The sequence below is a fragment of the Kogia breviceps genome, chromosome 19 (genome assembly GCF_026419965.1).
Source record: "Kogia breviceps isolate mKogBre1 chromosome 19, mKogBre1 haplotype 1, whole genome shotgun sequence".
NCBI classification, from domain to species: Eukaryota; Metazoa; Chordata; class Mammalia; order Artiodactyla; family Physeteridae; genus Kogia; species Kogia breviceps.
Genome location: NC_081328.1, coordinates 41,597,174 through 41,613,255, shown reverse-complemented (window position 1 = coordinate 41,613,255; position 16,082 = coordinate 41,597,174). Strand labels below are relative to the sequence as shown.

At 36.4% G+C, this 16,082-nt stretch overlaps 1 protein-coding gene across 2 annotated transcripts in view; it reads left to right on the top strand.

The window, feature by feature from the left end:
* NSF (N-ethylmaleimide sensitive factor, vesicle fusing ATPase) overlaps window positions 1-16,082 on the top strand; it is a 156,918-nt gene that overhangs the window by 104,780 nt on the left and 36,056 nt on the right. For both annotated transcript variants that reach the window (XM_059048767.2, XM_067020629.1), the window contains exons 13-15: window positions 5,237-5,332; window positions 8,605-8,761; window positions 11,835-11,968. In XM_059048767.2, the coding sequence (XP_058904750.1) occupies window positions 5,237-5,332; window positions 8,605-8,761; window positions 11,835-11,968 (387 nt within the window). The remainder of the gene's footprint in view (window positions 1-5,236; window positions 5,333-8,604; window positions 8,762-11,834; window positions 11,969-16,082) is intronic.

Here is a 16,082-nt window from a genome sequence, read left to right as displayed (position 1 = left end):
TTTCTGTGAGTAGTGCTAAGCCATTGAAGAGTTTTAAGAATAGCAGTGACATAGTGTTAAAACATAAGCTCACTCTGGCAGCTGTGTCGAGTGGAGTATTTAGGGGAGTGAAGTTGGTGACGTAAGACAAGATAGGGGAACTTGTATAACAATTCATGCAGGAAATAGTAAAAGCCTGAACAGTCAGGTCAAGTATGTTTTATTCGGGTATACCCTGGCAATGGTTTTAAACCAAGGGTCGGTAAATTGTGACCCATGGGCCGTATCCAGCCAACCACCAGTTTTTATAAATAAAGTTTTTTTGGAACACAGCTACCCCTGTTCATTTATGTATTGTCTGTGGCTGCTTTCATGCTACAATGGCAGAGTTGAGTATTTGCAAAAGAGACTGCATAGCCCACAAAGCCTAAAATATTTACTATCTGGCCCGTTATGTAAAAAGTTTGTCATCCCCTGTTGTAGACCTTAAGTCCATATCTTATTCATTTCTGAATCTCCCACAGTATTTCATATAGGTCTTAATACTGAGAATATGGTAGCTGTTTAGTAAATATTTTTTAAATTAGTAAATATGTATTCTGAATCAAACTCTATCTATAAGCCATAATTCCCCTACATAATAGAACTGACTTTGTTCTAGCTCAAGAATGCCATAATGGAAGAGGCCACTTTAGACAAGATGGTAAACCTCTTTAAAATACTGGAGACCCAATGGGGAGGAGGATACTAGTACTACTGCATAAAAACAAAATTGAGAATGCCAAAGGACTGGATAGTGTGGGAAATATAGTATTGGGTCCTTTATAGAATGGATCCATTCATTTCATTCATCCATTCTTTCTCCTTGCCGTAAGAAATGTCTTAGAAAAAGTGATGGTGACTTCAAGAAAAATTGTATAAATGATGTGAAAATTGCTCCCCACTATACCGATCTTTCACCTCAGACCACATCAGCGCTTCTTGATACTATAATCCACAATAGCTAGTTTATTAGATATCAGATTTTTCATATGCATTAGCCACTGAATTTTTATCTTATTTAGTCATTTGTCATTTTTATCACAATAATCTTATCCCAAAGTATCTCTAAGCCATTGTCAAGAAACATACTTTCTTTAAGCATGTATTGGATTTATTTACACACGAGGCAATGAGAAACGGTGGAAAAATCACAAGTTTTGTAGTCAGAAGGTGTGGTTATGTGTTACAGTTCTTCCCACTTTTTTTGTTTCTGATTTGTCAAGGGGAAATAACTACCTATTTCATCAAGTTTTTGTGAAAATGAAATCAAATACTGTTTGTGGAAGTACCTTACAAACTATATAAATGTTTACTTCCATTTTTGTTATTGTTGGCTGATTTGAGAGGATACTGTATACATCCTTTTCAATATCTGAGTTTCTGATTTTTGTTGACTCTTTGCAGTTATAATATTTCTGATTTAAAGCTAAAATGTTCACCACTGTACAGAATATGTTATCCTTTTAGCTTTGCAAGTAAGAAGTAGTGCAAATAGTGGGCGTTATTTCCCTCACTTTTTCCATATGGTTGAATTATCTTTAATTTAAACTTCAGATGATGCATATAGGCTTGTGATCAACACCTTTTGTACCAAACAGCTTTTGGTTTTTGGGGGTATCTGTGGACTATAATGCAAGGGAGGGACTTCACAGGTACTTCGGGGAAGGGAGAGATATCTAAGACACTAACCTCACTACCAAAAAAGAAATATTACTAACATTTACTTTCTTTTCTGCATTTAAAAACGTCGGTACTGTCCAGGTCTTTAAACATTGTTTTCCCAACAAGACTCTTCCTCAGTTGAACAAAAGGCAGGCACACAGTTTTAGTATTCTCATTTCTGTACATATTTATAGCTTTATTAGTAGTGATTGATGAGTATTTAATTTGAAACTTATGACTTACAGTTGGTGTAGAACTTATACACAACATTCATCTGTTTATTATGATGTTCTTTCTTTGTATTATAAAAAGCCATTATTGGGAATTCCCTGGCAGTCCAGTGGTTAAGGCTCGGTGCTCTCACTGCCAGGACCTGGGTTCAATCCTTGGTTGGGGAACTAAGGATCCTGCAAGCCGACTGGCGTGGCCAAAAAAAAAAGCCATTATTAGTGTTATTTTGCTTCCTTTTCAAAAGAATTAGGTTTAAACAAAGTCAGGTGGGATAAACTAAACAAGTCTTCCCTGTTAAACTGTTCTTTCAGGCTGTTTGAAGCAAGTGGAAAATCCAGTCATGAACACCTGATGTGCATGTCATTTGTGCTTGAACCCATGTTTGTGGTCAACTAAAATTCACGTGACATTTGGTTGTTTTTAGCTTGAAAGGAATTTCTGCTTCAGGTAGAGAAGATAACAGATTTCTTCTGCTCTAATCTGTTGTAAGGAAATAAATTGAGGACACACACACACAAACACATACACACTTTAGAACTGAATCAAAGCTGATTTATGTTTGCAGAATTTCAATAAAATTCTTCTTTATTTTCTGTAGAATTTTGAATGATTAAGGTCATTCTACCCTTAATTTAAGAGGAATGATAAGAACTTTGAAAGGTCAGATTTAAAAGGTTATGAAATTTAAGTGTGACCACTGGATATTTGCTAGTGTTGAAATACAAGTTTATTAGTTTCCGCAGGTATAAGCTGAAAGATGTTGCCTCTTCCATATTGATTAGCTGTTATAAATACAATGCAGAAAAAAATCACACTAATTCAGACAAATAAGAAAAGGTTTTCTGAATGAGTAAAAATTCAGAATTGTAGATTTTTTTAAATAACATTTTGCGATTTTGACAAAATAGTAGAAGTTAACCAAGAGAAGTCCTTAGAAAACTTATTTTAATGAATAGGTATGAAAGGTTTATCATTGTAGTATTGATTACTTACAATTAGGTGACTTCTGAAATTCCTGGAGTGTCTAAAAACAACTTGTTCTAAAATAACTGCCCCCCCGGCCATCTTTTTTTTTTTTTTTTTTTTTTTTTTGCGGTACGCGGGCCTCTCACTGTTGTGGCCTCTCCCGTTGCGGAGCACAGGCTCCGGATGCGCACAGGCTCAGCGGCCATGGCTCACGGGCCCAGCCGCTCCGCGGCATGTGGGATCTTCCCGGACCTGGGCACAAACCCATGTCCCCTGCATCGGCAGGCGGGCTCTCAACCACTGCGCCACCAGGGAAGTCCCCCCCGCAGCCATCTTAATTCACTTTAATTCATTGGGTGAGTCCTTTCTTAGTAGTAAAAATGCAAGGTTCGCACCAGCTCCAGTCCTGAAATCTGTCATATTTTTCAGCAAATGCTGAAAGATAGACAAGATTTTCCCTTCATATTGCTATATGTTTCTGTCATTTGAATTCAGTTTCACTCTAAAAGGAAATCATAATAGTATTTCATAACTGTTATGAAAATGCTTGCCTGTGCTTCCCTATGTACATACAAGAATCATTTTCTAGGATAGATAGCCAGATGGATTTTTGAAGACATGATTACATTGTCTTCTAGTTTCCAGTGTTTATTCTGGTTCCTTTTACAGGTGACCTGTTTTTGTCTCTCAAAAAGGTTCTAGAAATTTCTCTTCACCTTTGGTGTTCTGATAGTTTACAACACTGTGTCAAGACAGATGTGGGTTTCTTTTCATTTACCCTGATCACTCATTAAAACCTTTAAACTGCAAAGATACACCTTTCTTCAGCCGGAGAATTTTTTTTTCTTCTGTCTTTTATTGTTTTTTCTCTATCATTCTTTCTCTTCTCTCCTTCTGAGACTCCTCTTAGATCAGTGTTAAAACTTCCAGATACGGGCTTCCCTGGTGGCGCAGTGGTTGAGAGTCCGCCTGCCGATGCAGGGGACACGGGTTCGTGCCCCGGTCCGGGAAGATCCCACGTGCCGCGGAGCGGCTGGGCCAACTTCCAGATACATGTTCCATGCTTTTTAACCATTCTCTCTCACTTTCTGTCATTTCATGGGATTTGAGGCAGGAAGGGAGACAAAAGTGTTCTGTTTGCCATCTTGATCTAGTTTTCTGACAGAGTTCTTTTTGTCCCATAAGGCTGAGTTTTACAAAATGTTTGTCATTTTATTTGTCTCAGCAGTCCACTCCTAAAGGAACATGACTCATATTTTATAATAACCTTTGGAAGGTTGATATGGCTTAACATACTGTGGTTTTATAGTCAGATTTTTTTGGAGATATGTTTTTTTAAAGCCCATCATACCGTTTTAAAAATTAGACTCACTTGCTTTGTGCTATTGGGAGTGAGCCCAGTCACGTTAAAAAGTGTGTGGGTATCTCAGTCACTCGTCAGGTCCAGGCAGCTCCAAGTGCTGATAAAGGCCTTGATGCTTCTCCAGATGTCTCTTCTAAGTGGTAGCTCCAGGTGCAGTAAACAGAATATTTGGAGCTGGCACATAGATTCTCAAGTGCAGAGTATGAGTAAAAATCAAAGTTGTAGGTCCTTGGTCTCCTAGAATAATGGTTCACAAACCTGGTTGAGCATCAGAACCACCTGTGCATTTTATAAAAATGTAAATGCCTGGACCCTCTGCTGGACCTGTTAAATCAAAATCCTGCAGGGTGGGGCTGGGCATCTATATAAGTATGTAGGGGTGTGTGTGTGTGTGTGTGTGTGTGTGTGTGTGTGTGTGTGTGTGTGTGTGTGTGTGTGTGTGTGTGTGTGTGTGTGTGTGTGTGTGTGTGTGTGTGTGTGTGTGTGTGTGTGTGTGTGTGTCTTTAAAGACTCTAGGCGTTATTCTGATAGGCAGCCGAGGATGAAAACCACTGTTCCTAGAGACCCTTTCTATATAGTTTCTCCTCGTGCCTTATTTTGAACAAAAAACAAACAAAAAAATGCTATCCAGTGTTATTTGGTGAAGATATGTGATAATTTACTTGACTGGTACCCTCTTCATGGACATTTAATTTGCTTCCAGTCTTCGGCTGTGACAAATTACTCTAGTAGATATCCTGGTACATATAACTTTGTGCACATTTGTGAGTATATTCATGAGATAAACACCTAGAAGTGGAGTTGTTCAGGCAAAAGGCATAATATATGTATATGAAGGTTTGTATATACGTGTGTGTGTATGTTTGTGAATTTGAGAGAGATTTTTTTTGTCTGTGGAAATATGCCTTTTATATCCTCAGGTCTTATATTCTTAGGCTGAAAATATTCTTAAATCTTGGAAGTCCTTAACGTTTTGTTTTCATTTCTAATTAGGCCAGTACTAAAGTGGAAGTGGACATGGAGAAAGCAGAGAGCCTGCAGGTGACAAGAGGAGACTTCCTTGCTTCTTTGGAGAATGATATCAAACCAGTGAGTATGAATACTGAGTGATGTATAAGCCAAAAAAAATAATAATAATTCAGGGGAAAAATAAGTGCCATTTTACCCAATATTTTGGAAGGTTATATCACATGTAGTTTTAAAAAAATCATAAAATCTCAGTACTGGAACTGTCCAATATAAGAAACATCTGTTCAGTAACTCTGATGGCTGGGTAATTAACCAAGACTTACTGAAATATTTCTCATGATAGGGAGCTCACCATCTTGTAAGGCAGACCATTCAATTTTGAGACTTTCTAATTATTAGTTCTTAAATTGTTTTGAACTAGAAATAGTTTTCTCATTGGTTCTTATATAATCTGAAGCTATGGGAACCTAAATTCATCCTAATTCATCCATCCTTCATATGTTAGTTATTATGTTTAAAATTAATTCTCATCTCCTTTCTCTCTCCCCTTCCCCACCCTCCTCCAAGGCATCCCTTTTTCTTGCTCAATACCTCCAGTTCCTCTAACTGCTATAGTTTCTAAAACTTTTAACCATTTTCAGTGCCCTTTTTTAAAAAGGTGTCAATTTTCTTAAAATATACTCAAAACTCAATAGTCATAGTTGGAGTTTTAGAATACATTATAAGGTCATTAACCCATTTTCCTATAAAACAACCACTCATGTTTGAGTAACCATTATTTGGAGTCCTATATTTATACAAAAACAAATTGTAGAACCGTAAAAAGGTGTGTATGTTGTTTTTCTTTCTTCAATGGACCTTGGGTGCACAGAATTGGATTAACCTTAATCTTTAGTTCATGACATACTGTCTTTAGTCTACAGTGTGTAAAATAAAATATGTATTAATTTTTTTGAGACTTGCTATTTTATTACATATTTTATTATCAAGTCATCTATATGATTGTGCTATGCCTCATTTATTTTCATTGCTGAATAGCATTCCATTGTGTGACTAACACAATTTGTCTGTTTTCCTGTCGATGGACAGTTGGAACGTTACCAGTTTTTTGTTATTACAAACAACTGCTGCTAAAACATTCTTGAATGAGTTTCTCCTAGATATATGTTTAGGAATAAAATTGCTGGGTTGTTGGGTATATGAATGTACAACTTCAAACTAAGACTTTCAAGCTGTTTTTTTCAGTGGTTGAACCAATAAACACTTCCCCCAGTAATGTAAAAGAGATCCTGTTCTCTACATCCTCTACAACACTTGGTATTGTCAGACTTATTTTTTGCCTTTCAGTTGGATGTAAAATGGGATCGTGTTTTGGTCTTGATTTTCATTTCACTGATTACCTATGAAGTATTTCTCCATATGTTTATTGGCCATATGAGTATCTTCTGTGAGATGCCATTCATGTTTTTTGCCTATTTTTCTGTTGTATTGTTTATTTTATCTGTATAAGTTCTTTATATATCCTTGACAATAATTATTTGTTGCAAATATCTCCTTTAAAGACAAAAATCAACTTGTTTTAGCCCATCTGCTTTTTTAAAATTAATTAATTTATTTATTTATTTATTTTTGGCCGCATTGGGTCTTTGTTGCTGTGTGTGGGCTTTCTCTAGTTGTGGCGAGCGGGCTCAGTAGTTGCGTTGCACAGGCTCTAGAGTGCAGGCTCAGTAGTTGTGGCGCATGGGTTTAGTTGCTCTGCAGCATGTGGGATCTTCCCGGACTAGGGCTCAAACCTGTGTCCCCTGCATTGGCAGGCGGATTCTTAACCACTGTGCCACCAGGGAAGCCTCCTGTCTGCTTTTTTATGACCATTCTGACTTTTAAATATAAAATAACTACTTTCAAAAGTTACTCAGCAGTGGAAATGGTTTAATCTTTTGCTGTTATTATTCGTAATAGTTACCAGAAATATTAGAGCCCAGCCTAACTGATCTGTCTTAAAATTTTTTCAAGACAGATAATTTGGCTACAAGGAAAGGGCAACTAAGATAACTTAGTTAAATAAGCAGTAACTTTTATTTATTCCAAGGGTCTGGGGGATAAAAGAAAAACTGAAATGACAGGATAAGTAAGGATGACTCATACATATTATATAGCTTGGGAGGGTCACTGTTTTCTGGTTCATGTATCTCAACGCTGTTAGACAAAAGCCAGCCAATCTCCATATTTCCTACACAGCCTTCCAACCAGTATTTATTAGGATCTTCCCTTATAACTTTTTACACAGCCACTGCATTTACCATATTCAGACCAGGGAATAAGAACTTTCCTCTGTACTCAGGAATCAAAGCACTAGTGTATGCAAGGACCAAAGAGTGGTCTGAAAAATGATTTGGTGGCAAAGTAATAGAGTGATGAGATAAACAGTATTACAAAGGATGACTTTCTGTGAGGTGCAAGTTCTAAAGAACTGTTAAAGTTATTCCATACATTGGGGAGTGAAAACTTGACTTGAGGGTTGTGATAATTTTTTTAAATTAGAAATTGTCAAGCTATATGAGCTTTATATTACATTGGGTTATATTTTCCTACTCATTTCTTCTCCTGTTAACCTTGTGGAAATGCTATTCAATTAAGTAAATAAGTACTAAAGTTTTTAACTACTTTTGGTAGTTGGTTTGATGGGAGTTACAATTTGAGATTAGAAGTTGAAAATGAAAAAGGATGTGATTTATGCCCCAATATATAGTACAAATGAAATGATTATATATAGCAATTGCTTTTCTTTCCTTTCCCTAATCCTTCAATCTTCATTACCTCTGCTCATTTCTAGCTCGTTCTAAATCTTACATTTACACACACACTTACCTTTTGGTGCGTTTCGACTTTTATCACCTACCACCAAGCGTATGTGGACAAGATCTCCTCATTACCATTTCATATTTCCATTTTAATATCTGACACCTACAGTCAGTGTTAGGATAGTATCTTTGTGTGCTGAGCCAACTGTTTCTAATTTCTAAATCCATATGCTCTCTTTCTCTTTGCTCTTGACAGAAGGCCGCAACCCATGTACTCCTTACAGAAACAAGCACATTGGAACATACCCTTTCTCAGGGATTGCGAGGGCTTGAGCCCTCACAGAATCTAAGCCTAGAATATATTTTTTATTCCATTAAGTCACATGAAGCAGTATTTGCCCCAATTGGGTAAAAAGTTAAATGAGAAATTATAAAAGATTTTTTTTTTTTGCTTTTCAGGCTTTTTATATTAATATGGGATATTGCTGTAGCCCTAGCATGTAGGAATTATTACTCATCCTTTATACCTTTAAATATTTAATTTTTAATACTGACGCTGAAAATGCCTTAAACTGTTCTTTTCCTTCATAGGCATTTGGCACAAACCAAGAGGATTATGCAAGTTACATTATGAATGGTATCATCAAATGGGGTGATCCAGTTACTCGAGTTCTAGAAGATGGGGAGCTGCTGGTCCAACAGACTAAAAACAGTGACCGCACACCATTGGTTAGCGTCCTTCTGGAAGGTGAGAAAAAATGATGCGATAGCATCAAAAGCTGAAAAAAGAAAAAGAAGCACTTTTACAAAACCATTTAGCACATTCCAGAAAAATGAATTATTTTCAGTTCTAAACCTGTTTATTATCTGAAAGTAGCAGTCCATCCTGTGTTCCGATATTGTGCACGAATTTAAATCTTCTTGGGTTAGAATGTTACTAATGAATGATAGCAACTAGTTTTCTTATAAGATTGTATCTAAATTTCTGTGTTACTTAATAGACTCTATGATACCACATAATATTCAATTCAATTAAAAAAATATTCACTGAGTATTTACTATGTCTTAGGCATTGAACTGGTTGCTGGAGACACAAAGAGATTCACAGAGTTGAGTCTGGTCATGAAAAAAGCCATGTAAACAAATACCTAACTACCATGTACGTGTGTAAGGGTATGTGAATGTAAGTCATTTTGCCCAGGGGTGGTCAAAGAAAGTGTTCAGTTTAGACTTTGAAGGATCAGTTAGGATTTTACCAAGTAGACAAAAAAGGAAGGACATTCTACCAATTATTTTTTATAGTTATAATTAGTAGAACAACAGAAAAGTTCAGTGAGTCCACATGACAGGGGAATCCAGCCCCTTCCAAAGGGCTAGGGGTGAGGGCTCCCTGGGAGAAACACATTAAGCCAAGACCTAAAGGATGAGGAGAAGCTGGGCGGGCATAGTAACTGTGGAAGATGTTCTAAACAGAGGGACCAGCGTGTGAAAAAGCCCTGGGCTGGAAGGAGACTGAAACAGAAAGGGAGATGGGCTAAGACATGAGACTGAAGAAGTAGACAGGAGCCAGTTCATGCAAAGCCTTGTAGACCATGTTAACGATTTAGACTCTATCCAGGGGGCAGTGGGGAGCCGTTTGTAGGATTTTAAGCAGTGAAGTGACATGATCAGATTTATATTTTCAAAACATCATGACTGCTTTGTGATAGAGAACGGATTAGAGTGGCAAAAATATACAGGAAAGACCAATGGTGAGAAGCAGTTGCATTAGTTTTAATGAGAGCTGATTATAGTTTGAAGTACTGTAGTGGTAGGAGAGATGGAGCTATGTAGACCATTTTGAGAAATATTTAGGAGGGAGAATAAAAGAGACTTCATGATAATTATAATAATGATTAATTAATTATTAAGCATAATTAAGCTAACGTTCTTTGAACTCTTAACTATTTGCCAGTCAGTCTACTAGCACTTTACACATACCTTCTCATTTAAACCCACTTCAGTCCTGTGAGGGCAGATGCTGCTGTTATCCCTATTTTGTAGATGAGGAAGCTGAAGCTTAGAAATAGTAACTAGATTGAAAATGGGGAGAAATCAAACATGATCCCCACGTTTCTGGTATTCACAGCTGGTAAATGCTATTGTTTACTAAGACTGGGAACGCTAGTGGAGAAGTACATTTCAGAAAGAAAGATCACGAGTTCAGTTTGGGACACATTAAGTTCATGGTTCCTATAGGATAATTGAATGGGAAATGTTTAGTAGCCCACTGGATATGTGTGGGTCTAGTGCTTAGAAGAGAGGTCTTGCTGGCAGTATACGTTCATGAGTTGTCAGTATGTAGATTGTTGTTGAATCCATGGGAGTGGATGAAGTCACAGAAAGGGTAGGTTGAGAAGAGATGGGGGGCCTAGGACTAATCTCTGATGTGTGTCAACATTGAAGGACTAAGTAGAGCAGGAAGAGTTAACAAAGGAGATTGAGCAAGAATAACCAGAGAGGTAAGAGGGGGGAGAAAGAGAATGTGCTGTCACAGAAGCCAAGAAAAGTATTTAAGGAAAGAAGAGAGGTATAGCTGATTCACTTTGCTGTACAGTAGAAACTAATACAACATTGTAAAACAGCTATACTCCAATAAAAATTAATTATTAAAAAAAAAGAAAAATAAATAAAGATGAGAGTTATCAGTTGTATCAAATATTCCCAAGAGGCCAACAGATGAAGTGTTGGATTTGGTGACGTGGAGGTCATTGGTGATCCTGATGGGAGCCTGTCCCACGTAATGGCAATGGAAGCCATAGCGTTTGTTTGAGGATGGATGGAAGGTGAAGAGTGAAGGCAGCTGGCATAGATGATTATTTAGGAAGGTTCCATTTCGAAGGGAGAAGGCAGAGTAGTGTTGAGAGTAGTGAAGTCAAGAAAGAGGATTTTTTGTTTTGTTTATTAAACTGTCAGTAGACTAGAGCATGTTTATACTGTTGCTAAGGCTCCAGGGAAGAGGGTGGGGTGGAACATATTGGGGAGAGGGTACAATCAATAATGTCAGGTTCCTCACAGATGTAGAGAACAAATGTATGGACACCAAGGGGGGAAAGTGCGGGTATGTGTGTGTGATAAATTGGGAGATTGGGATTGACATGTATACACTAATATGTATAAAATGGATAACTAATAAGAACCTGCTATATTAAAAAAAAATTTTTAATAATAATAATATCAGGTTCCTGAGAAGATGGGAAAGAATGATTGGTCAGTTTATGGTTGGAAGAGGGGCACATCTTTTATTACACAGAAGGGAAGGAGGAGATGTCTAAATATAAGTAAGTTTGTAACTTTGGTTGCCTTCATGAGAAGACCTGAGTCTTTAGTTTCCTAGCTCTTTAAGTCACATTTGCTTCTAATAAGGCAGTTTTCCCTGCCCCTAATATCACCTCCTAAGAAGATTGTAATTTTTTGTCAGACAAATGATTTGATAGAACTAATAACATAGTTACTAATATGCATTTGAATGCATTCTCTTTGTTTTTTTAAAGAAGCAAAACCCTTGCATTTTGTATATTTAGCCAGAAGTTTGAAAGATTAAGGTTATGTGAGAAAGAAAGAAGGAATATATTTCAACATACTTTTGAGAAGTGCTAATCAGTTCATTAAATTTAGTTGCTAATAAATAAGAGAAAACATGTCTGCCATGAAATTGTCAGGAAATGTTAATGAGCAGCTAGTTGAGGCCTCAGTACATTGTGGATAAAAGTTTAAACTTGTTTTATTCCTCTTTGCTTAGGTTGGCTTTTTTCCCCTGACTTGCTCGTATTGTTATGCAGGTCCTCCTCACAGTGGGAAGACTGCTTTGGCTGCAAAGATTGCAGAGGAATCCAACTTCCCCTTCATCAAGATCTGTTCTCCTGATAAGATGATTGGCTTTTCTGAGACAGCCAAGTGTCAGGCCATGAAGAAGGTATCAAGATTTCTACTTTCATTTTAATTTCCTATCTCTTAGATGTGTGTGCACGCGCCTATGCATGTGTATGTACACATGTACATACATATCTATCCTTGTGTGTGTATATATATATGCCATGGCAGTTATGTTCTTCTCAAGTAGAATTAAATTATCAGCAGAATTTGGTGGGAAACAGCAACTGTTTTAGACATAGTATTTAACTTTGTAATGCATTTTTATTAGAGTATCCTAATCTTCCAAATTATACTTTGTTTAGTGTGTATTATGATTAATTTTCATTTCTTAAGTTTGTACTGACTTGATTGAAAGATCACAGTTAAGAGTGTTTGAGTAGAGTGGAGCAAATTCATTTAGGATTTTTTAAGTTCTTTTGTCAGTGTATAAAGTCAGACTAGGGTCAATTAAATTGACTGTAGTTTGGGAAAGAACAGAGGTGTATCATTGGAAAGATACTCTCAAAACCCCTACAGAAAGATGGTGGTATATTAGATAGTAATCAGTCTGCTTGGCAGACTTACTGTGGTCCTTGTCTTTTTACCTTTCTCCAAGTGCCATTTGTCACCTTAATATGGCTGCTTTGAACCAGTGGTGAAAGTTAGAACAATGTAGAATAGAATCCTAGCACTGAAAGAACTCTAAGATCATCTGGTTCATCGCTCTTACATTCAAGCAAGTACCATGTAAGGCATTTAGGATAGTAGGTGGTTACTCATTAAAAACAGAAAACAAAAACAACAAAAATCAATGCTGAACACTCTTAATGGCTGTTTCACCTCACTTGATTTTCATTGATATTCTGATTTTGCATACTCCCAGACAGTGAAGAAAGATTATTTTTTATATATTTAGTTGAAGTATTTATTTTACTTAAATCCTTTTTTTCATGCTTGATCTTTTATAGATAAGAACTTACTGTAAGTTAAAGAGATGTGAGAAAATCAGAATGAGGGGAAAGAATCTTGAGAATGGGATTGCTGCCTAGTAAAGACAGCTCAGATGTTCTTTTACCTTGTTCTTAGGCCCTTACTTTATAAAGATGTAGGATAGAATTACCTTAGTTTTTCTTTAGGGAAGAGATTGAAGAGGAGAATATATTCTTTCAAAAGCAGACTCCATTAAAAATATAAGTTTGAGAAGTTAGTCTCATGTTTGTGCAGGTAGCAGAAAATCATTTGTGTAGGTTGCTTGAAATGGATAGAGGAGGCGGAGCTTGGAACAGGATTCCAGACCTGCACACCAAAATGTCAAGGTAAATATTCTGCGTAAGGTCTTTGAAGCTGAGTGTGAAAGCGAGGGAAATGTTGCCAGATACAAGAACTTAAATATCATAGTCTGTTTATTCTGTGACTGAGGTGAGACCCGTAGTGTCTATCCTTCCCAGGAAAATCTGGACAGAAATCACTAGGACCAGTAACCTCCCTAATGTAGGTAGGGGTTGCTTTTCTTTATTTTTTGGTCTTTTTCCCTTTAAAGGGAACCCTTAAACCACTTTCATTGAAAATTTAAATAGCCCTTGGAATTGGTGGCCATTGAACTTAGCATTTAATTGATCAGCTGCTTCTATTTGTATTTTCTTAACTTCATCTATTCCTTATACTTGTCAAAGTAGTCGTCTTCTGTGCATATGGTAAATTACTCCACTGCTTTCCACCAGCTGCCAGCTTCTACCTCACATGTACTCTGAGATGTGGGTGGATGGTCCTGTTTTTTTCTATAAAGTTTTTTTTGAAGTATTTTAGGCTCCTGCACATCAAAGCTGCTTTGCAAGTGTGAGATATTATCATTTTTATTATTTCAGTCTCTTGCAAATTGACTTGAGGGGGGAAGGTAATATGTGCTGATTTTAGAGGCTTAAATGGTTAAATTAATGGCTTAATAACTTATGATTTAATCTTTAAATTGTTGAAGCCTTTCAAGGTAGGGTTTCAGATGAGTAGAAGGCTAAGGTGTATAAAAATAAGTGTCTATACAAGCTCACTTGAAATCGTTTGGATTCATGATTCACTGTCTGGATCATCCTTGTACCCTTAAAGTTACAAAAATTATTTCTGCTTCAGCAGTATAATAAATTCATATTAAGACTTTTTGGGTTTTCCTTGGGGAAAAATATTATTCCTTGTGACTAAAGAACAGAACAGAGAAAAGAATGAAGCATAGGTGTCTTAGAAATATATTAGAAATACTGCAAAATCTTTCCCTGCAAATAGTTTTCACATTGTTGCCTAATGATAGATTGACAAAAGCCTGAGGGCTCAGACCCATCTAAAGGTGCTAAGTCTTCCAGTTTGCTTTTGAAAATGAAATATTAACACCATTCTTCAGTAGTTCCAGTCTCCCTCCCACCATTGTTCTCTTCCCTTCTTTTTTTTTTTAGTGTGAAATGGAAAGAAGATTTTATTTTTTCAAAGCACAAATAATTTATAATTCTTTATCATTAGGGAGAAGACATTTCTTTCCTTTTAAGTGCTTCCCTCCCACCCCCAAAATGTAGCTTTTCCCAATTTCAAAAATAATTTAGAAAATGCAGAAAAGGATACAGAAGAAAATTAAGTCCATATTTGTCCTTCTGTTTTCTTCTCTACTCAGATACACATACACACACACATATATTGGGGATCACATTGGACATACTGTTTTAAATCTGGTTCTTTCACTTAATATGAAATTTTTTCATTGTCATTAAAATGTATCTCAATATTATGTTAAAGTAATAGCTGTGTAATATCCATTTAAACATTGCTTTTTTGTTGAACATTTATGTTTCCAGGTTTTTTCACAATTATAAACAATATTCTGTAGAACTCCCAATCACTGCCCCCATTTTCTTATTACATTTTTCTGAGAGTAGCATCCTGATTTACTGGCTGAGAATTTGGACTTAGGTTTCAAGTAGACCTGAATTTGAATCCCAGCTCCACTGCTCTTACCAGCTCTTATAGTCACTTAACATATAAGCCTCTGTTTTCTCGTCTACCAAATGAAGATAATATTAATAGCTGCCTCATTGGGTTGTTATGAGAATTAAATGAGATGGTGATTTATGTACGGTATCACATAGTGCCTTGGGATATAATACGTGCTCAATAAAGTATAGTGGTTGTTTTTACTTATCATTATTATTGCACATACATTTCTGGTTATTTCTTTAGGATAAATTCTCAGAATTGAGATTGCTATGGTAAAAATATTAATGGTTTTCAAATTTTTATAAGTATTGCTATTAAAACTTATGTAAAAATACTAATGTTGGGCTTCCCTGGTGGCGCGAGTTTGCCTGCTGATGCGGGAGACACGGGTTCATGCCCTGGTCTGGGAAGATCCCACATGCCGCGGAGCGGCTGGGCCCGTGAGCCATGGCCGCTGAGCCTGTGCATCCGGAGCCTGTGCTCCGCAACGGGAGAGGCCACAACAGTGAGAGGCCCGCGTACCACAAAAAAAAAACAAACAAACAAAAAAAAAACTAATGTTTATAAAGCCCACCTCTTAAGAAAGTTGTGCTAATTTACACTTGCAGCCCCATCATATAAGAATGTCAGTTTCCTTGGGCTCTTGCCCGAACTTGATGTTGTTAAAATATTTTTTGCAGAAACTAACATAACATTGTAAAGCAATTATACTCCAATAAAGATGTTAAGATATATATATATTTTTGCAAATTTGATAGGTAAAAGATTGGCATTACAATCATTTATTCACCTACATTTTAATGACTATATGCTCAGTTTTAAAGATTTTTCAAAATGTTTTGCAATGGCAATAGTGTGTGAGACTCAGAAATATTATAACACATTAATTTTTCTTAAAGAGAGGTGGTCTGAATACTTAAGTCATAGAATATCTTTATATACCATTTTGTTACTTAAACCAAGAGATGAGTTTTTGTTAGTAGAGAGGGCCATTAGGCTTGCTTTAATGAGTATCTAAGATTTAATTGCAACTAAGGTATTCTTATTCACATACAGATGGTGCTAAAATATATGAAAGTAGTTTATTCTCGATTAATTTAAAATTTACCTTGTACTTCTCTTAATCTGCTTAATAAATCCTTTCTCCATAGATAAACTCCTCAATACTAGCAAAGTCTGTATGAAGTATTATCCTTACATTC